Source organism: Sus scrofa, chromosome 11 (genome assembly GCF_000003025.6).
Source record: "Sus scrofa isolate TJ Tabasco breed Duroc chromosome 11, Sscrofa11.1, whole genome shotgun sequence".
In the NCBI taxonomy this organism is placed as follows: domain Eukaryota; kingdom Metazoa; phylum Chordata; class Mammalia; order Artiodactyla; family Suidae; genus Sus; species Sus scrofa.
Window position 1 is genome coordinate 1,187,555 of NC_010453.5, and position 22,835 is coordinate 1,210,389.

Consider the following 22,835-nt stretch of genomic DNA (forward strand, 5'->3'; position numbering starts at 1 on the left):
AACCACAGTATGATTTTTAAAAAACAACTGCTGGAGTTCCCGTCGTGGCTCAGTGGTTAACGAATCCGACTAGGAACCATGAGGTTGCGGGTTCAATCCCTGGCCTTGCTCAGTGGGTTAAGGATCCGGCGTTGCCATGAGCTGTGGTGTAGACTGCAGACTCGGCTTGGATCTGGCGTTGCTGTGGCTGTGGTGTGGGCCAATAGCTGCAGCTCTGATTCAACCCCTAACCTGGGAACCTCCATATACCACAGGACCAGCCCTAGAAAAGGCAAAAAGACCAAAAAAAAACAAAAAAACAAAAAGCAAAACCTGCTAAATTCTTTATTTTTTTTGACTGCACCCATGGCATGTGAAGTTCCCTGGCCAGGGACTGAACCTGGGCCACAGCAGTGACAACACCAGATCCTTATTAACCCACTGAGTCACACAGGGAACTCCGTTAATTACTTTTTTTAAAAAAAATTTTATTGAATAGCTAATTATGCTGAATATTTTTATCCTTGAATTTGCAAATTCTTCATTCTGACTATTTTCTCTAATTCAAATGAGTTTTGTGTTTACGAACCTTTTCATCATTAGTGTCTGTTGAGTGTACCCTGGACACACAGCACACGACACACTATACCATTTGTTGTACTGTTACGAATACACATCAACTATGGGAATTTCTGAATTGTGCATTCTTTCTTTTCATCACCTTTGAAAAAGCACTATCACACATCATTCTGCATAATTAACATGCTAGTTATTCTACAAACAGAAACAGTTCCCAAGCAACTAGAGATTATCATACCGAGTGAGCTAAGTCAGAAAAAGACAAACACCATATGATATCATTTATATGTGGAATCTAAAATATGGCACAAATGAACCTATCTACAAAACAGACAGAGAGCACAGACCTGTGGTTACCGAGGGAGGGGGGAGGGAGTGGGATGGACCGGGAGTCTGGGGTTAGTTAATATATCAAATCCTTACATTTCGCATGGATAAGCAATGAGGTCCTACTGTCCAACACAGGGAACTATATCGAGTCTCCTGCGATAGACCCTGATGGGCGATAATATAAAAAAGCAGAATGAAAAGGACGTATGTAGATGCATAACGGAGTCATTTTGCTGTACAACAGAAATTGGCACAACACTGTAAACCAACTATAATAAAAAAATTCAGGAGTTCCTGTCGTGGCGCAGTGGTTAACGAATCCGACTAGGAACCATGAGGTTGCGGGTTTGGTCCCTGCCCCTGCTCAGTGGGTTAACGATCCGGCGTTGCCGTGAGCTGTGGTGTAGGTCGCAGACGCGGCTCGGATCCCGCGTTGCTGTGGCTCTGGCGTAGGCCGGTGGCTACAGCTCCGATTCAACCCCTAGCCTGGGAACCTCCATATGCCGCGGGAGCGGCCCAAGAAATAGCAACAACAACAACAAAAGAAAAAAAAAAAAAAATTCAAATTCAAAAAGTTCCCAAAGCTAATGATTTTTGGACACTCTGATATTCACACACTTGATAAGGTACAGGTCTCATCTAATTTTAATATAAAAACTGATATTCCATTTATAAAATTCCAGGTTTCATAAATAATATAGTATGATCTAACACTTAGTCTACATTAATCACCTGACTGATCATTACCACACAAACAATAAAATCATCGGAGTTCCTGTCGTGGCTCAGCGGAAACGAATCTGACTAGGATACCTAATGACGGAGGTTTGATCCCTGGCCTTGCTTGATGGGTTAAGAATCCGATGTTGCCATGAGCTGTGGTGTAGGTCACAGACATGGCTCAGATCCCAAGTTGCTGTGGCTCTGGTGTAGGCCGGTAGCTGTAGCTCCAATTAGACCCTTAGCCTGGGAACCTCCATATGCCGCAGGCACGGTCTTAAAAAGACAAAATAATAATAAAAACATCAATCAAGGAGTTCCTGTTGTGGCTCAGCAGAAATGAATCTGACTAGTATCCATGAGGACACAGGTTCAATACCCGGCCTTGCTTGGTGGGTTAAAGATCCGGTATTGCCGTGAGCTGCGGAGTAGGTCACAGATGTGGCTCAGATCTGCGTTGCTGTGGCTGTGGTGTAGGCCAGCAGCTATAGCTCCAATTCCACCCGCAGCCTGGGAACCTCCATATGCCTCAGGTGCGGCCCTAGAAAGCAAAAAAAAAAAAGGTTTGGGGGAAGGAATTCCTCCTGTCAAATCCTACGAGGCCCTCAGACTTCCTTTCCTTGGTGGGCTACAATGACAAACATCGGTCACTGTCAACAGCAATGATGCCACGCAGCTGCCATGCAGAATATGCGAAATGCTGTAACACGGGCTCTCTCTGGGGCTCCTACACCTGCTCCCCCAACAGCTCCGCATCAACTCTCTCAACTTGCCCCTCGAGTGCTTCTCTGCCAGGCTCTTGACCCCGCGGGATGGAAGAAAAAGGGGAAAGAGAAAGATTCCGGAGATGGGCTGATGGTTGAATAACAACGTGAAAGTACTCAAAGTGGCAAAGTTTGGGTTATATTTTACCACAACCGTTTTAAAAGATAAGGAAGATAACACAACAGAACCTTTTTTTTTCGCTTTATTAGGGCTGCACCCGCGGCATATGGAGGTTCCCAGGCTAGGGATCAAATCGGAGCTGAAGTCACCGGCCTAGGCCACAGCTCACAGCAACGCCGGATCCTTAACCCACTGAGCAAGGCCATGGATCGAACCAGCAACCTCATGGTTCCCAGTCGGACTGCACCACAAAGGGGACTCCCTAACATAACAGAACTTGTAGGAGTTCCTGTCGTAGCTCAGCAGAAACGAATCTAATATCTACGAGGATGCAGGTTCAATCCCTGGCCTCACTCAGCGGGTTAAGGACCTGGCATTGCCATGAGCTATGGTGTAGGTCAGAGATGAGGCTCAGATCCCTCGTTGCTGTGGCTGTGGCTGTGGTGTAGGCTGGTGGCTGCAGCTCCAATTCGACCCCTAGCCTGGGAACCTCCATGTGCTGCAAGTTCAGCCCTAAAAATACCAAAAAAAAAAAAAAAAAAAGATGCAACAGAACTTTTCGGAGCAGTATTATTAAGAGAAACTTAACTATCCGCAAATTGTATCCTGTTCAGACGGTGGTTACAAAGGGGTGTGCGTGCGTGTCCACACTCATCAACATCAACACCGAAGGCCTGGAAACTTCACTGTATGTAAACACGCCCCAATAAAAATCTGCTAAAAATGCAATGGGACAGGTGAACAATCAGACTAGATATGCCGAGAAGAAAACAGAAGACAGACAGGAAAAATCACCGGCGTCCTCCCGCTGTGTGGCACAGCGGCATCAGCGCATCTCCGCAGCGCCGGGACGCACTGGGTTCAGGAGCGGGCGTTGCCACAGGGGCGGTGTCACAACCCGAGCTTGAATCTGATCCCTGGCCCCAGGAACTCTATGTCACAGGGCAGCCAAAACAAGAAAAGTTACTGAGAATGCAGTAAAAAACTCCGACCAAAGTGGGTGTAGAGGAAACCTATCTCCACGTGTTAAAGGTCATTTATGACAAACCCACAGCCAACGCAATATTCAAGGGAACAAAGGCGAAAGCCCTTCCGCCAAAATCTGGGACAAGACAAGGAAGCCCCCCACAACACTTTCATTCAACATAGCACTAGAGCTGGGAAACCCGGACAGCTGCATGGAAAAGAATAAACTCCAAATGGATGAAAGACCTAACTATAAGACCAGATGCTAGAAAACTCCTAAGAGGAAAACACAGACACATTTTCTCCGACATAAACCACAGCAGCATCTTTTCAGATCCACCTCCTGTATTAATGACAATAAAAGCAAAAAATAAACAGATGAGACCTAATTAAACTTGAAAGCTTTTACACAGCAAATGAAACTCTCAAGAAAACCAAAATGCAACCCACAGAATGGGAGAAAGTATTTGCCAATGAAGCGACTGACATTGGATTAGTCTCAAAAATACAAATACCTCCTGCGGCTCAATACAGAAAAACAAGCAACCCCATCTAAAAATGGGCAGAAGAGGAGTTCCCGTCGTGGCGCAGTGGTTAACGAATCCGACTAGGAACCATGAGGTTGCGGGTTCGATCCCTGGTCTCGCTCAGTGGGTTAAGGATCTGGCGTTGCCATGAGCTGTGGTGTAGGTCACAGACGCGGCTCGGATCCTGCATTGCTGTGGCTCTGGCGTAGGCCAGTGGCTACAGCTCCGATTCGACTCCTAGCCTGGGAACCTCCATATGCCTCGGGAGCGGCCCAAAGAAATAGCAAAAAGACAAAAAAAAATTAAAAAAAGATGCATGCACCCCTATGTTCACTGCAGCGCTATTCACAATAGCCACAATAGAAACAACCTAAATATCCACCAACAGATGAATGGATTAAGAGGATGTGCCACAGGAGATCCCGTCCTGGCTCAGCAAAACATCTGACGAGCACCCATGAGGATGCAGGTTCCATCCCTGGCATCACTCAGTGAGTTAAGGATCCAGCGTTGCCGTGACCTGTGGTGTATGCTGCAGGCTCCACTCAGGGATCTGGCGTTGCTGTGACTGTGGCAGAGGCCAGAGGCTACCGCTCCAATTCGACCCCTAGCCTGGGAATGTAATGTGACGCAAACTGTTCCATTTAGAATAGATAAGCAATGGGGTCCTACTGCACAGCACAGGGAACTATGTCCAATCATTTGTGATGGAACACGATGGAAGATAATATGAGAAAGAGAGTATGTATAGATGTATGACTGGGTCACTTTGCTGGGTCACTTTGCTATACAGCAGAAATTGACAGAACCATGTAAATCAACTATAATAAAAATCAACTAACATCTTTCACCATATTAGCATATTAAAGGAGGAAGATTAGGATCTCCCGTTGTGGCTCAGCAGTAATGAAGCCAACCAGGATCCAAGAGGATGCAGGTTCGACCCCTGGCCTCACTCAGTGAGTTAAGGATCCAGCATTGCTGTGAGCTGTGGGGTAGGTCCCAAACACAGCTTGAATCCAGCAATGCTGTGGCTGTGGCTGTGGCATAGGCCAGCAGCTACAGCTCCAATTTGACCCCTAGCCTGGGAACTTAGATATGCCACATGTGACCCTAAAAAGACCATAAAAAAATCAAGGAGAAAGACTTATTATCATTAAAAAAAAAGCAGAAACATGTTTAACAAACTAAGATCTAGGACTAAACCTTTGGCAAAGTAGGAATGAATGAGGACTTCCTTAACCTATAAAAAGAATCTACCAAAAAAAACTACAGTGCACATTAACTAATGTTGAAAAAAGAAAAGCATTCCCTTAAATTGCCAGTAACTGTCAGTATACCAACAGGGGCCACTGGACTCAATTTTGGAAATATATATATATATATATATATTTTCCCCCCTTAGGCAAGAAACAGATTTATTAGGATAAAATGCTTATGAGAGATGCGAGCGGGCAGGCAAAGAAGCTCTACGCCAAGGATCCGGTGGGCTACAGTTTTTATCATCCAAGGGGAGTCAATTTTGGAGATATTTTTAAGCAGTTTTAACAAACTGCAATGCTTGGTATTTCATGACTTTTACTTTTTCTTAGAGGTTTTCCAAAGAACAAGGAAATGTTATGTTTGAAAAACTGAATAAAACTTACTCTAATTTGAGGTCATTTATAGATTCAGTGGACACTTTTACAATTCTAAATTATGCAATAAGATCCAGGGGATCATACTGTTTCTACATCTTTATTTTATTTTATTTTATTTTTTTTGTCTTTTGTCTTTTGTTGTTGTTGTTGCTATTTCTTGGGCCGTTCCCGCGGCACATGGAGGTTCCCAGGCTAGGGGTCGAATCGGAGCTGTAGCCCCCGGCCTACGCCAGAGCCACAGCAACGCGGGATCCGAGCCGCGTCTGCGACCTACACCACAGCTCACGGCAACGCCGGATCGTTAACCCACTGAGCAAGGGCAGGGACCGAACCCGCAACCTCATGGTTCCTAGTCGGATTCGTTAACCACTGCGCCACGACGGGAACGCCTGTTTCTACATCTTTAAATGAAAAATTTAGCTATTTCATCTTCTAAGGATTATTTCATCAGAACTCATCATTTATTCCCAACTATACTAAGAAAAAACTAAAATAATAAAATTTAAAAATAAGAAATGAAAAAATCTAGAAAAGTAATACGACAACAAAATAAAAATAAATCAGCACTACTACTACATTATCCTCAATTTTTACACTAAAGCATAACATGGTCTTTCAAGAAGGTATGAAAGAAAGCTGGAAACACCACCTTTGTGGTCTTGGTTTTATTAAGTTTCACTGAATAGTGTTGAGAACTCAGAATTTTTCATTTCCCACAAATAATGCTAAAGAGAAAAAAGTTGATAAGGAAAGACATTTCACAGTTAAGAAGTAAATCTGGGAGTTCCCATCATGGCGCAGTGGAAACAAATCCGACTAGGAACCATGAGGTTGCGGGTTTGATCCCTGCCCCGCTCAGTGCGTCAAGGATCTGGCGTTGCTGTGAGCTGTGGTGTAGGTCGCAGACGCGGCTTGCATCTGGCGTTGCTGGGGCTCTGGTGTAGGCCGGGGGCTACAGCTCCGATTAGACCCCTAGCCTGGGAACCTCCATATGCCTCGGATATGGCCCTAAAAGGACAAAAAAACAAAAAACCTGAGGACCACTTAGCTTCTCTTACCAAAAAAAAAAGAAGAAGAAGTAAATCTGAAGATGAATACAAAAAAGAAGTTCCCTGGTGGCTCAGCAGGTTAAGGATCTGGCGTTATCACTGCTGTGGCTCAAGTTACTGCTATGGAGCTGGTTCGATCCCTGGCCTGGGAGCTTCCGCATGCCACAGGAGAGGCCAAAAAAGGATGAATGCAAAAAGACATGCAGCAACAGGAGTTCCCACTGTGACATAATGGGAATGACGGCATCTCTGGAGAGCTGGGACAAAAGTTCAATACCCAGCTGGGCATAGTGGGTTAAGGATTCAGCACAGGCCACAAATGCAGGTCGGATCTGATCCCCGGCACACGTGCACAGGGCAGCCAAAGATAAAAGGGAAAAAAAAAAGACAAACAGCAGCAAACTAAACCTGTACTGTCCAAAGCAGCAGCCACCAGCCATGTTTTAGTTATTTAAATTTGTTATAATTAAAGGAAGTTAAAATTTTAGTTCCTCAGCTACACTAGCCACATTTCAAGTGCTTAATAGCCACATGTCTATTGGTTATCACAATAGACATCACACTGGAGAACAAAAATATCAACAGAACATTCCTATCATCACAGAAAGTTCTAATGGACAGGCCCTATTAGTAACGATGAAATCGCTCATATAAGGGCACCCATGAGTCTTTTTATGGCCACACTCACGGCATATGAAGTTCCCGGGCCAGGGATCAAACCCACGCCTCCAAAGGGACCCGAGCGACTGCAGTCTGATTTTTTTTTTTTTTTTTTTTTTTTTTGTTGCTTTTTAGGGCCACACCCACAGCCTATGGAGGGTCCCAGGATAGGGGTCGAATCGAAGCTGTAGCTGCCAGCCTACACCAGAGCCACAGCAACACAGGATCCAAGCTGCATCTGCGACCTACACCACAGCTCACAGCACCGCCAGATTCTGAACCCACTGAGCAAGGCCAGGGATGGAACTGGCAACCTCATGGTTCCTAGTCAGATTCATTTCTGCTGCGCCACAATGGGAACTCCTGCGGTTGGAGTCTTAATTCATGGCCCCAGGGCAGGAAAGCCTGACCTTGAGATGATGCTATTCAGGATCAGTGGTTCTAGAACCACTCAGTTCTAGATCAACGGAGGCCAGTCTGTCCCCCAGGGAACATCTAGCAATGTCTGGAGACATTTGTTGGTTCCCACAACTGGGGCGTTTTACTAGCGACTAATGCAGAAAGGGCAACGATGCTGCTGAACACCCACCACGCATGGTCCAGCCCAAAGCGCCATCACCTGCCTGAGATGAAGTTTCTCAAACTCAAGCACCAATAAGCCCAAAAAGGAAATACACGACTCTCACCCAGTCAGTTATTTCTGAACTACTGCATTACCCAATATTCTGTGACAAGAACCTGCACCACCTTGTTTGGCTAAAAAAAATGTTCCCATTGTGGCTCGGCAGGTTAAGAATCTGATGCAAGTTCAACCCCTGGCCTTTCTCCGTGGGGTAAGGATCCGGCATTGCCGTGAGCTGCGGCACGTAGGTCACAGATGTGGCCTGGATCCAGTGTTGCTGTGGCTGTGGTACGGCTCCGATCCAACCGCTAGCCTGGGAACTTTCATATGCCACAGGTGCCTCCATAAAAAGCAAAAAAAAAAAAAAAAAGATATGACAGTATTCCTTACTCCTTTATGTTTGTGTCAAAAAACCATGCTTGATACAGTTCATAAAAGGACAGATGCTGCAAGTTAAGCATGTAAACAAGACGACGAAGTAGCCCTGACCCCTCCGACTGGTGTCCACAAACCTAAAGAAAGGACTCACAATTATGAATCAGAAAATACGGCCATCTTCTCTTCGCCAATGTTACGTGCTATTAATGTTGTCTTCCTCTTCTGTGTGTGTTTTTTTGATTTTGTTGTTGTTGTTGTTGTTAAATCTTTTAAGGGTCGAACCTGCAGGATAGGAAAGTTCCCAGGCTAGAGGTCAAATCAGAGCTTCAGCTGTCGGAGACCATGGCCACTGCAATGTGGGATCCAAGATGCGTCTACAACCTACACTGCAGCTCACGGCAACACGGGGTCCTTAACCCACTGAGCAGGGCCAGGGATCAAGCCTACGCCCTCCTGGACACTAGTTGAGTTCATTACCAATGAGCCACAACGGGAACGCCTATCAAGGTTTTCAAAAATATTGTTTTGATGATTCGAGAGCAAGAATCAGAATAATATAAGCTGAAACATATTAAAGATACATTTGATATCTAGAATTGGTACTGCATTTTGATGGTGGGAATGTAACACCCAGAAGGAATGACAGGACCCGTGAGAAGTACTTGCCATCCGGAATCAGTATGTACAGAGCAGAAGATGAATGAAGCAAAGAGACGCAGTCATGCTCCAAGCCTGCGCTGCCCAACCGGGCAGCCCTACTCCCGCACGACTAATTAAACTAATTACAGAAGAAACTGAGGTCCTCCTTCACACAGCCGTATTTCAAGGGCTCAGCACCCACACGCAGCCACTGGCGACCTTAACGGGAAGTGCGAATACAGAGGACGGCACTCTAGCAGAATGAAATTAACTCTACAGATATTTGAGTAAGGTTAGCTTGAGTAAAGCTACCTTGATCACAAGATTTGATGCAGTATCATTTGATGCACTGAACTGCGAAATACAGATCAGTGACAGAGCACGTCATCTGTACCAGGCACTACACTACACACTGTTAATGTAATGAAGTTATTTAATCCTCGCATTAACTCCCTGGAAATTATTATTTCCCTGTTTTAGAGATGAGGAAAAGACACAGAGAGGCTCAGTGATTTGCCAGGTGTCCCAGAGCCAGTCACGGGTGGAGCCGAGAAGAATCAGTCTGGCTCCAGACCTTCAATGCCACACTGCTCTCAGTTCCGCAATTTCCTCAGCATGCCCTGCGTGCCACCTAATTCTTCCATCCCTCCACTGACCAGGTCACCACCACACTACTGCTGTTCCCTAATCAGTTCTCTAAACCCACCACAAAGCCACAAAATATACATAAGACCAGCAAGACTGGGGTCAAAGAGTTCAAACTATTTGAATACCCAATTAAAACATGTGGACTTACAAACTAGAATAAAATTTCTATTAACCTTTTAAGATTAAAGGTTAGACACAGAGTTCCAGTTGTGGCGGAGTGGAAACGAATCCGACTAGGAACCATGAAGTTGCGAGTTCGATCCCTGGCCTCATTCAGTGGGTTAAGGATCCGGCGTTGCGGTGAGCTGTGGTGTAGGTCGCAGACTTGGCTCAGATCTGGCGTTACTGTGGTGTAGGCCAGTGGCTACAGCTCCGATTCAACCCTTAGCCTGGGAACCTCCATATGCTTTAGGAGGTGTGGTCCTAAAAAAACAAAAACAGTTCTAGTACTGGCTGCATTAACAAAAAGATCCTACTCAAAAAATTATCTGCAATCTGGCATTTGTCAAGAATAAATGACGTCACTCAATTATACTGACTGAAGATGAACTTGCTGAAAGTAAAAATTCCATCTGATGACCTAATAAATTTGTAGAAAAGCCAAAATTAAATTATGACCAATCAAGATACCACATAAAATACTGTATTAAATTACGATACCAAGGTATTCTTCTGCAATTCATAAGTCTGTGGTTACTCAGAAAACACTATTACTCCTAGTACACTTTATAATAAAACTTTTTTGCTTTTCTGCTTTTTGGGGCTGCACCCTCGGCATATGGAGGTTCCCAGCTAGGGGTCGAATCGGAGCTGGAGCCGCCAGCCTACAGCACAGCCACAGCCATGCCAGGTTCGAGCCTCACCTGTGACCTACACCACAGCTCACGGCAACACTGGACCCTTAACCCACTGAGTGAGGCCAGGGATGGAACCTGCGTCCTCACTGATGGTGGTCAGATTTCGTTTCCACTGAGCCATGACAGGAACTCCTAAAACTTTTTTAAAGGAAAAAGCTTTATTTTTTAGGACCTCTAATGGCTCTTCTTCCTGACTGAACAAGAGGCCCTGGCTGGAAGACGAAAGACAGGAGATGAAACAGTTTACGCCTGGAGCACAAGGCAGGACCAACAACTGACGGAGTCTTCTGAACCCACTTTCAACGCCACTAAAGGGAGAGAGACCGAATGAGACACAGCCTAGGAATCAGAACCTGCAGAGTTTTGGGGGGTTTTTTTGTTTTTTGTTTTTTTGTCTTTTTGACTTTCCTAGGGCCGCTCCCAAGGCATACGGAGGTTCCCATGCTAAGCTCCAATCGGAGCTGTAGCCACCGGCCTACACCACAGCCACAGCCAAGCGGGATCCGAGCCGCGTCTGCGACCTACACCACAGCTCACGGCAACGCCAGATCCTTAACCCACTGAGCAAGGCCAAGGATCAAACCCGCAACCTCATGGTTTCTGGTCGAATTCGTCAACCACTGCACCACGACGGGAACTGCAGAACCTGCAGAGTTAAGACAGAGAGTCTGCAGTCTTAACAGTCACCCTAAGACTGATGAGGCACCTTCTAAACTTTGATTTTCTGTCCCTGTACAGTGAGCCTGATTTTTCTCACAATTACCACTGAACAAAGAGTAAACTCCTACCTCTTCTTCAGAACAAAGTTCCTTGGTTTTCTAATAGTTCTTTCTCAGAAGACTTTCCCTCTTGTTAGTAAGGTTATGCTTAACTCGCAGTGATTACACAAATCTGCAGAAATGGGATGACCTGGTTTTGTAAGTGCAAAACTGTGAATCTCATCTTTACTCAGTCTGAACCATGGTGCAGCTTTTAATTTTGAGATGAAAGTTACAGAACATTCGAAAACTAGTCACAGATTTTTTTAAAGACACATGCAACGTTCAAATTCAGCAAAGCAACGCATTACTTGTAAGTCAACGTGTTCTGTATTGTAAAAACGTCAAACCACTATGTTAAAACACAGAAACTGAGGACTCTTGCCACTTTCAATCCCATTTCCGAGACGGCTACTCTTAAAAGGCTAGTATGTACCTTCTAATTCTGCTTCTATGCACATACAAATGCATGCAGAATTTTTTTATTGAGAAAACCGAGTCATATATTCTGTTCTGCACTTTCTCACTAATTTTGAGCATCTTCCCATGTCCATTCACATGTTTCCACTGAAAATACTACCACGGCACAACACTGAAATCAACTATAATTTTTAAGAAAACATCTCAGGTCCACACATAAGAGTCCCACGATGAGGTGACTTTACGAAGCCCTGTCCACCTCCCCAGACGTTTACGACTTGAGGGAGCACGTCGAGCACAGCTGTGTCTCTGCGCTTTCTGTTCCTTCCCCTGCCAGCAGGACAGCTCTGCAATCAACAGCTGCCGATACATTTCAATAAAACTGGTACGAAGTCCCCCAAACCCTCCACTCTTCCTTTCTTTCTTTTTTTGATATTCTTTGTTACTATCACACAATATTCTCCCAGATATATCTTCTAATTAGTGAAGCTTTTCTTCTTTTTTTTCTCTTTTTACAACCACACCCGTGGGTGGCTGTGGAAGTTCCCGGGCCAGGGGTCGAACTGGAGGTGCAGCTGCAGGCCTAAAGGCCTAAGCCGCAGCCACACTGGATCCTTCACCCACTCAGGCCAGGGATCAAACCCACCTTCGCACGAAGTCAGATCCTTATTAACCTGCTGAGCCACAACAGGAACTCCTAACCAAGCTTCTCTTCCACCTCAAGACAGCTGAGGAGAGAAGCGGGAGTGGAGTGGTGATAGATTCAGTGTGCAGATTAACGAGGACAGGCCCGCAGCCTCCCGGCGTTAGACTGAGGAGCACAGCGTTCACTTCGTCGAGATCGCTCTTGTTCTTCAAGTAAGCTGTCGAGTTCTCTTCATGAAAATGCTGCGTATTTCTTAGTAAATAGTGTCTTGTAATTTACTCCTACGGTTTTTATTCCTAATGGGATGAGATCCTTTTTCCTTTTTTCCTCGAGGCATATGCAGGTCCCCAGGCTAGGGGTCGAATCAGAGCCACAGCCGCAGCCAAGCAGGATCCGAGCCTCGTCTGCGACCTACACCACCGCTCACAGCAACACCGGATCCTTATCCCACTGAGCGAGGCCAGGGATGGCTCCTAGTGGGATTCGTTTCTGCTGAGCCGCGACGGGGACTCCCCCCTTCTCCATTTTTCAGCTGACGACTGCTGGGGAAACCTTACAGTTGGTTTCCCTGCCTTTAACCGCCCACCTTTCCAAACAGCTACTGGTTCTAGGAACGGTATTTTGGTTAATTTCCTTGAATTTATTTTTCTGAATATCACCTGCAAACTAAGATCTTTTCTACTTTTCTTCCCAATATCTGCACTTATTCCTTCTTCTCTTCCCTCCAGGAGATGCTGAATAATAGTTTTACTCGAACCCCCTATTTCACTCTGAAGACTATCACTACCTACTGGTGGTTTCAAAGAACTACTTTTCATCACCTTCTACTTTACTGCGTTCTGAATCCTAACACGCTGTTAAATTTCACCAGCGCCTGTCAGGTCTCCGCGGGCGATTTCGAAGGGCTCTGACATTCCTTCTTTGGGTCACTGGCTGGGCTCCACTTGGCGGAGTGTGACACAAGCCCAAGGGCAAAACACAAATTTCATTGAACTGAATTTTAAATAAAAATTTCCCACTACCTAGTATTTTGAGAAGAACTCTGTTAGTGCCAGTTTTCTAATATCTAGTGCCACAGGAGAGACGAAAAGACAAGGCTGAAATAAATGAAAATGTCTACACAACACAATGCGTATGTCCAACAAGAAAAGTAAAAGCTATAATCAACATTTTCAATTTTATGGCAGGTGCACTACTGATTACAAAAAAATCTGTAACAGCATTGTGCCTTTCCACCTAGAAGGAGCTCAGGAAACACCTGCTAAATAAATGCTCGACTGTTCCCCAAACACACCGCCTCTGGTTCTCTCAGGTCTTCATAGGAACACACCCTCCACCTGAGACACCCCCATGCGGCCGGAACCCTCCCACCTGTCCTGCAGGTTTCAGCCGAAGGACCGGCCGGGTCCAGACACCTGCTCCAGGTCCCTCCTCGGCTCCCTCACACGGCGCTAGCATATCGCCCACCCTCTCACCACTAGGACCTGCTTGTGGGTCCGCCTTGCTCCCCCCTCAGACTGCTGCTCTCCTTGTAAACAAGGCCTCCCCTCCCGCGTCCTCCATACCCTCCCCTCACACATGCACTGAAGAGATGCTGCAGAAGGAGGGAGTGGCCAGAGACGGAATTCCAGACCCGAACCAGCTCTGTGCCCACAGGCCAATCAGTTACCACCTCTGAATCTCAGCTTTCCTCACTTACAAAATTTAACAATATCTCTTCTCCTATCCAGCTCACAGGACTGATGGGAGAATCAAATAAGATGGAAGATGGTAAGAGTTTTTCTACAGCCCTACATTGTTTTGCAGAAGGTTTTAAAATGTTAAACAAATTCCACAATAAAAACCATAAAAAAGAGTTCCTGTCATGGCTCAGCGGTTAACGAACCCGACTAGCATCCATGAGGACTCAGGTTCGATCCCTGGCCTCCCTCAGTGGGTTAAGGATCCGGTGTTGCCAAGAGCTGTGGTGTAGGCTGCAGACGTGGCTCGGATCTGGCCTGGCTGCGGCTGTGGTGTAGGCCGGTGGCTACAGCTTCAATTTGACCCTTAGCCTAGGAACCTCCATATGCCATGGGTGCAGCTCTAAAAAGACAAAAAAAAAATAAATAAATAAAAATCCATTCTGGCTTTAGAACAAATATATGAGACTTCTTTTCTACAAAGTAGCTATTATCACATGTGCTCTGCACTATTTTTTATTACCACTCCACACACTTATTAATAAGGACAATTTCTTACCCAAGGGAGGCAGGGGAGCAAAATGAAGGAAGTTTAAGACAATAAATAAACAAGTCACTCTTTGGATTGACAGTTCAAACAAATGCAATATTGATATTTTAAGAATACTAGATTTTTCCATTATGGCATTTCTAAAATTGTAACACATCCCCTATTTTTTATCTATTCACATAAAAAAGAAAATGGACACCAACGTCCTTTAAAATCCCTCCACAGTGAGGTCAGCAAAGCGAAGGGCAGGAGGCTGTGGATCCCACATCGCATTCGCCTAAAAAAGTGCTTTAAGAAAAGTGTGCTCCTACTAAGCTCAGACATCTTCCACACGGGTGCCAACAGAACAGTGGCCTCCGAGGAGAGGGGACGAAAGCCTAGGAACCTTTGCCCTCCCCATACAGCCTCCTGCACGGCTTGAGCATCTTACTATTCGGAAAAGCATCACGAAGATTCTTCTTAATCATGGATAATATTTATAGTGTATCACTCTACAAAAAAAACCACTCTATCATCTATAGAATAAAAGCAAAGGAAACGAGATCATCACATATTCAAGCTGAACGTGGACAGCGCAGCGAGGGGGCCTGGGTGTGTGTGTGGGGGGGCAACAGGAAGTTCTGTACCCTGAGGGCGTAGGTATACCTTTCAGTGACATGTCCCAGTGTTCCTGTCCTAAGACCTGTCAGCAACACCACATCTTCAGGTGTGTCCCTGTAACCCGCTAAGTGCACACAGTCCAGAGGCTCTGGCTGCTGAGCGCCAGCACAGAAGCGTGGCCCGCTCGGCTTACTCTGCTATGTGTTTAACATCCTCTCAAAACTGGATGGTTAGGAGTTCCCGTTGTGGCTCAGTGGTTGATGAATCCAACTAGGAACCATGAGGTTGCGGGTTCGATCCCTGGCCTTGCTCAGCGGGTTAAGGATCCGGCGTTGCCGTGAGCTGTGGTGGACGTTGCAGACGTGGCTCAGATCCGGCGCTGCTGGGGCTGTGGTGTAGGCCGGTGGCTACAGCTCCGATTGGACCCCTAGGCTGGGAACATCCATATGCCGCAGGAGTGGCCCTGGAAAAGGCAGAAACACACACACACACACACACACACACACACAAGCTGTATGGTTAGGTATATAAAGCAAAAGCCAATACCTGCAATCTTCAGAACAGAAAATTTCAAGATGTCTTCAGAATAGGTAACGTCACTTGCACACTGCTACGAATTTATCAGCCCTTCCTCATTCTAGTTTGTTCATCCTCAAATTTATTTTCTAGCAAGTAACCTCACCATCTCTCACCAGAAGATTAAGCCGTACTTACAAGCATCCACAGAAAACACCCCCTACCACCATATGCAGGGGGTGGGGGATCAAGTCGTTACGCGGAGACATCGATCTGTAAAATCCATACACATCTTTTTTGCTGTAAAGGTCTAACATGCTACTTTATCAGCAGCTAACCCAAAACCTAAACCGGACTGAATGCAGATGTTCACATCGAGGCAACTGCAACATCCAAGAATACATCTGAAACTTCCCATCAAGCAAAAGAGAAACAGACTCAGGGACAGAGAGAACACACTTGTGGTTGCCAAGGGGGAGGGGGGAAGAGTGGGATGGGCGCGGAGTTTGGGGTTAGATGCTGTTGTTTCGGTTTTGGCCACCCCAGGGCATACAGAGTTCGCAGGCCGGGGATCAGCTCTAGGCCACTCTTGCAACCTGTGCCACGGCTGCAGCAACACCAGATCCTGAATCAACTGTTCTGGGTAGGGGAATCGAACCTGCATCCTAGCACTCCAGAGACACCACGGATCCCACTGAACCACAGTGGAAACTCTGGACTTGGGGGTCAGTAGATACAAACTATTACATTTAGAGTGGATAAGCAATGAGGCCCTACTGCAGAGCACAGGGAACCATATCCAATCTCCTAGGACAGACCACGATGGACAATAATATAAGAAAAAGAATGTGTGTGTGTGTGTGTGTGTGTGCGCGCGCACGCGCGTACATGTGCGTGTACATGTGTATATATGCACAATGTAAATAAACTATAATAAAAAAAATTCTTTTTGTCTTTTTTCACAGCCTCACCCATGGCACATGGAGGTTCCCAGGCTAGGGGTCGAATTGAAGCTGTAGCCACTGGCCTACGCCACAGCCACAGCAACCCCAGATCCGAACCACGTCTGCAACCTACATCACAGCTCACGGCAACGCCAGATCCTTAACCCGTTGAGTGAGGCCAGGGATTGAACCTGCAGCCTCATGGATACTAGTCAGGTTCATTAACCACTGAGCCACGACGAGAATGCCAATAAAAAATTTTAAAAACGAAATTCGTCATCACGCAGTGAGATGTAACATGTGCAGTATTATGATACGCTGACTTACAGAAGCAACGCGGTTGAGGAGACAGTTCAAGGGCTCTGAAATGCAAGTCTGGGGATCTGGGTTCTGGATGATTCTTATCCCTGACCTGTTCGGTGGCCTACCCCTGGCTAGTCACTTGTACCTCTTTGAACCTCAGTTTCCCTGTCTGCAGAAAGGACGGGAGATCACTGAGACTAGACTCTTACATGTCAGGGTCTCCACCTCCTAAGAGAAGCTGACAAAAGCTACAGACCCTGTTACCGAACATGTATGTCTAGGAGTTCTCCTGTTGTCACTGGGGCAGCTCAGGTCTCTACCATGGCACAGGTTTGATCCATGGCCTGGAAACTTCCACATGCCACAGGCACCGCCAAAAAAAAAAACAAAAAACAAAAACGCATGCACACGCACACACATATATAATACATGTATGTATGTTTGCACCCAAAAATTGACTTACGATTTCCTTCTGATATTCATCGTGAACTCCCTAAGACCTCTGTACTGAAAGATTTCTTGAGGGAGTTCTTGCTGTGGCACAGTGGATTAAGAACCTTGAATTGCCACACCTGTGGTGTAGGTGATAACTCAGCTCAGATTCAATCCCTGGCCGGGGAACTTCCACATGCCACAGATGTGGCCAAAAATAAACACATAAATAATCAATCTTTTGAGATTGTTAAACACACTAAAGCCCTATGATTTTCTTGAAAGAAATATATGAGCCACCAAGTAGAAAAATGAAGTAAAAACAACTGTGAAAGACATCACTAATTACTTTGAGTCCCAAAATATATTAACAGCTAAAATACTCAGCAGTTTTATATAAACATGATTTCTTCAAATGGATATCCATCACACACAGACAGACAAATGCTAAGGAGACCCATTCTCTTTTTCTTAATCTTCTAACACTAAGTAACTGCAGGACATTTAACAATCTTAACTATCCCCAAATGAATTAATCTACCTGCTTTCTAGTCCCAGTACCCTGTAGGTTAAGAACCACAGACTGGGAGTTCCCGTCATGGCGCAGTGATTAACGAATCCGACTAGGAACCATGAGGTTGCGGGTTCGGTCCCTGCCCTTGCTCAGTGGGTTAACGATCCGGCGTTGCCGTGAGCTGTGGTGTAGGTTGCAGACGCGGCTCGGACCCCGCGTTGCTGTGGCTCTGGCGTAGGCCGGTGGCTACAGCTCCGATTCATCCCCTAGCTTGGGAACCTCCATATGCCGCGGGAGCGGCCCAAGAAATAGCAACAACAACAACAACAACAAAAAAAGACAAAAGACAAAAGAACCACAGACTGGTAACAGAGACCTGAGTTGAAAATGTGGGTAAATTACTTAGCCTCTACATGTTTCCGTCCCTTAGACTATAAAATGAAAATGAAAGTACTAACTACCTCAGTTACTGAGGATTAAATACAGTAATATATGTAAAGTGCATGGCCTCACACATGATAAGCACTCAAAAGTGAGCTACTATTATTAATTACAATAAAATGGAACGCAGCTTTCATACTGAGAAATAATGCAGCAATTGCTACTCTTCCACATTTTGGTACACATTTTTGAACAGTAAGGGGACATTGTCAAAAAGCAACTTCCTATTTTTAATAACTTTTTCTTAACAGTCTTCTCTGCAAAGATTTAAAAGTATGTAAATGGATGGGCGTTCCCATTGCAGCTCAGTAGGTTAGGAATCCAAATAGTATCCATGAGGATGCAAGTTCAATCCCTGGCCTTGAGGAGCAGGTTAAAGGATCTGGCGTTACTACGAGCTGAGCTGAGGTGTAAGTCACAGATGTGGCTCGGATCAGGCCCTGCTATGGCTGTAGTGTAGGCGGGCAGCTGCAGCTTGGATTCAACCACTAGCCTGGGAACTTCCATAGGCCACAGATCCCGCCCTAAAAAGAAAAGAAAAAGAGAAAAATAAAATAAAAAAGTATGGAAATGGATATCTATATAACACATATGAGAGGTGGTGAGATGGAGTGGAAAGGGACCTGGCTTTAGAGCTAGACAGATCTGAGTCCTAGACCTAAATTGGCCACTTAAACTCTCTCTCATCCGCGTTAACCAGTGCAAGGATTAACAGAGTACGTAAAGCATCAAACACAGTGTGTGGCACGTAGTAGAATTTTTCTCGGCCCCTCCCTTACAAGTGAAAAACTAGCTTTGCCAGAGAAGACAGAAAGTACCAGCAAGCACAAATACTAACCAACACTCAGGCCAATGATGAAGGTCGCTGATTTTATCTTATCAATAGAAAAACTAAAGCAACCGTTTTTTGGGTCAAAGCCTCCTTCCAAAGTCTGAAAAATATGGGGCCTTTAGCTCCTGGAAATTTTTCAGTTACTTCAGGAAATGGTATAAGGCAGAGATTTTTAAAACTCATATTAAGGAGAAGAGTAGCTAAGTTTTTCTAGACTTAAGTTGCAAGAATCTGAAAATGTTATCTAGTCAAGTTTGTGATAAAACAATTTACTCTGCCCATAAGGCAGCAAGTAAATCCTGCTTTTGATAAGACGTCTCAGTTTTATGAGCTACCTGGTGTTGTGCGTGAAAACCAAACTTGATAAACAGAACTACAAACGATGCTAGATTTAGTTCAAATCTTTTTAAATGTGATGCTTGAACACATAATCCAAACACCGGAACCCAAAGGGGGAAAGAAGATGCAAAAAAGTAAGGAATCTGGCTGCATTCAATTCTTAGAAAGGCTGATTCAATTCAAGTAATCAAATAAGCCTCTAACTTCCAATAAAAATCTACAAACACCAAAGTCGTGGTTTACAAAAACAAAACTGGCCCTGCAAATGCAGAGCTCACTGAGTAGGTGAATACAGTTTATCCTTCCTTCTACTCCCTGCGTGGAAGGCTTTATCCTTTGACTTAGCCTTACCTGCACTGTTGAAGAAATAACCTACACTCCAAGTCGTTCCTTGTGTTGTAGTTTAAGAAAAAAGTCAAAGAGGCCCGTAGATCCAACTCTCCTCAATGCGCGAGCCACAGGCAGCTCTATAGTTAACCCAGTTTTGCCCCAATGACCTTGGTCCCTAACACTCTCCTCTCTCCTTCCTGTCGGTCCTTCCACGTGCGGCCGGCTGCGGTTGCCCAGCCGCGGCTGCAGATCGGAGAACGCCCTCAGGAACCCGAAGGCACAAGGGGAACAGGAGCTGCTAATAGCACCCGAGCCTGGACAGCCCTTCGCCGCCTGCACCGACTCCCCAGCGGCGCGCACAAGCCCCCGACCCGGCTCCCGCCTCCCCTCGACCCCGCACGGTGAGGGCAGTGGCACAGGAACCCGCTTTCCTTCGGTGCCCCCGTTCCGCGGCGCGGCTGGGGCGCCGGACACCCGGAGAAGGGACAGTCCGGCAAGGGGCTCAGAGGCGGACGCACAGCCGGAGGCAAGAGTCCTGCGCCACGCCACCGCCGCCTCCTCCAGCTCCAGGCTCCCGGGAGGCCCCGGCCAGTCGCCAGCCCGGCGGGTGAGAAGGCCGAGAGCGGCAGGGTGGCCAGAGGCCGCGGGCGCGGGGCGCGGGGGTGCGGCCACTCACCATCAGAACTTTGGCCGCGTTCTCCAGCTGAGCGATCACTTCTGGGGGCCCCAGCGCCGCCGCCATCATGGTCTCTCTTCAATGACGCGCCATGCGCTGCATTCTGGGAGCGGGCGCCGGGCCGGCCAATCGCACGGCGCCCCGGGCTCGCGCGCTCCCGCCGGAGCCGTCGCCGCCGCCGACGTCGACGCGGGGTCGCGAGGTCGCGGGGTCAGGGTGGCCGGCGGGAGCTTGCTTCCCCGGCACCAGCCCGACCCGGCGCGCTTCCCGCCGCCTCTCCCGACGGCGCTTCCGACCCCTCCGTGTCCTCTGCGCCGCGGCCGCGTTCCCGACGGGGAAAGCGGCCTGCAGGGCCCGCGGCCGGGTTCGTCTCCGAGCCCCCCCGGGAAGCGCATCCCGTGCCCGCGGTTCCCTTTCCGGGCCGCCCCGCCGGCAGCGAACCGGCAGGAACCCGGCCTGGAGGCCTGCGTTCGGAGAACGCGCTACTCGCGTTTGTTGTGCGAGGACCTCGGCAGAGTGATGTCAGGTGTGGACTCCGGCGGAAAGGTCCGTCCGCGGATCGCAGAGCCCCTTTCCCTCCCCCTGGACCTGAGAGCAGCTGCTGCCGAGTTCAAACCAGCTTTAACCGTTAGGAACCTTGTTTGGACGAGGAGCGTGTTTTGTTCCGAGTTGACATCTACTTGCTCTAAGCTTCTACTGTACCGTAAACTTTTGGGGGCCGTTCTGCTTCTTGGGGCCACACAGAAAGTCAAACTTTACTTCAGTGTTTGTAAGCGTCCTGTTGAAATTTCTTTTTCCAGTTAAAAGTAAGCCATGTTTTGGAGGGGGGTTTTTTGTTTTGTTTTTTTGGTTTTTTGTCACTGCAACAGAACTGTATTATTAGCTCCACTGAAAAATGGGTTTCTTAACTTGGCATCTCTGCAGCTTGAGCTTGAGGAAGTGAATTAACAAGGTTTTTATTGTTTGAGAAATAAAGTACCTTTTATTTCATTACCAAGGTCACAGTGAGTGCAGTTAAGGGCCTTTTTTACTCTGTTGTGCGGTTAACCTAGTGACTCACAAATAGAACACATTCACTAATATTTCACTAAGGACTGGTGGTTGGGATTTAATGATTTTTCGACTTTTCTCTGGTGTGAAAGCAGTACCTGTTCATTAGAAGCTGTGCTTGAAGTAAATAAGCTCTGTGACAGAGACTGATATGAGGGAGTTACCGCTGTGGCACAAACAGGGTTGGCAGAGGCGTCTTGGAAGGCTGGGAGGCAGGTTAAATCCCAAAGTGGAGTAAGGATTCTGCGTTGCTACAGCTGTGGCTTAGATCAAGACTGCGGCTAAGATGTGATACCTGGCCACGCAGACTCCATATGCCACCAGGCACAAAAAAAAAAAAACTGAAATGGCATTTTGCAACAACATAGATGAATCTAGAGGCCCATCATACTAAGGGAAGTAGGTCAGAAAGACAAATATATTACTTGGATGTGGACGCTAAAATATGACGCAAATGAACCTTTCTATGACACAACAGACTTTGGTCCCAAGGGGGCTGGGGGTGGGGGGTGGGGGATTGGGAATTTGGGGTTAGCAGATGCAAACCAATGTACTGAATGGATAAACCAGAAGGTCCTACTATATAGCAAAGGGAACTATATTCAATGGCCTGTGGTAAACCACAATGGAAAAACATGTAAAAGAATATTTTAAAAACCTGAGTCACTTTGCTGTACAGCAGAGGTGAACACAACATTGTAAATCAGCTATACTGCAATTAAAGATAATAAAAAATAATGGAGTTCCCGTCGAGGCTTATTGGTAACGAACCTAACTAGCATCCATGGGGACGCGGTTCGATCCCCGGCCTTGCTCAGTGGGTTAAGGATCCCGCGTTGCCATGAGCTGTGGTGTAGGTCGAAGACGTGGCTCAGATCCTGCGTTGCTGTGGCTGTGGTGTAGGCTGGCAGCTGTAGCTCTGATTTGACCCCTAGCCTGGAAACCGCCATATGCTGCAGGAGCGGCCCTAAAAAGACCAAAAAAAAAATGATAATAATATAGTAAAAAATAAAATAGGCTCTCTGGTAGTGATTTTACCCTACTGGAAGCTAATGTTAAGTGTTCTAAGAATGTTTAAGGTAAACTATGCTAAACTATGATGTTTGGTAGGTTAGGTGTATTAAATACATTTTCAATTTAACACTGTGCTTATTGGAATATAACCCTATCGTAAATCAACGAACATCTGTAAAGCAGTCTGCAAAAAGATGTCAGAATGTCTCTACCGGAGTTCCCATTGTGGCCCAGCAGGTTAGGAACCTGACTAGAATCCATGAGGATGCGGGTTCGATCCCTGGCCTTGCTCAGTGGGTTAAGGATTTGGGG

The 22,835-nt window shown here is 46.5% G+C and overlaps 1 protein-coding gene across 6 annotated transcripts in view; it reads right to left on the bottom strand.

The window, feature by feature from the left end:
* XPO4 (exportin 4) overlaps positions 1 to 20,590 on the bottom strand; it is a 103,875-nt gene extending 83,285 nt beyond the window's left edge. For 4 of the 6 annotated variants that reach the window (XM_021065441.1, XM_021065440.1, XM_021065438.1 and 1 more), the window contains exon 1: positions 20,460 to 20,590. In XM_021065441.1, the coding sequence (XP_020921100.1) occupies positions 20,460 to 20,528 (69 nt within the window). In that variant the 5' untranslated portion in view covers positions 20,529 to 20,590. The remainder of the gene's footprint in view (positions 1 to 20,459) is intronic. The other 2 variants (XR_002336598.1, XM_021065439.1) reach the window with 2 other exon arrangements.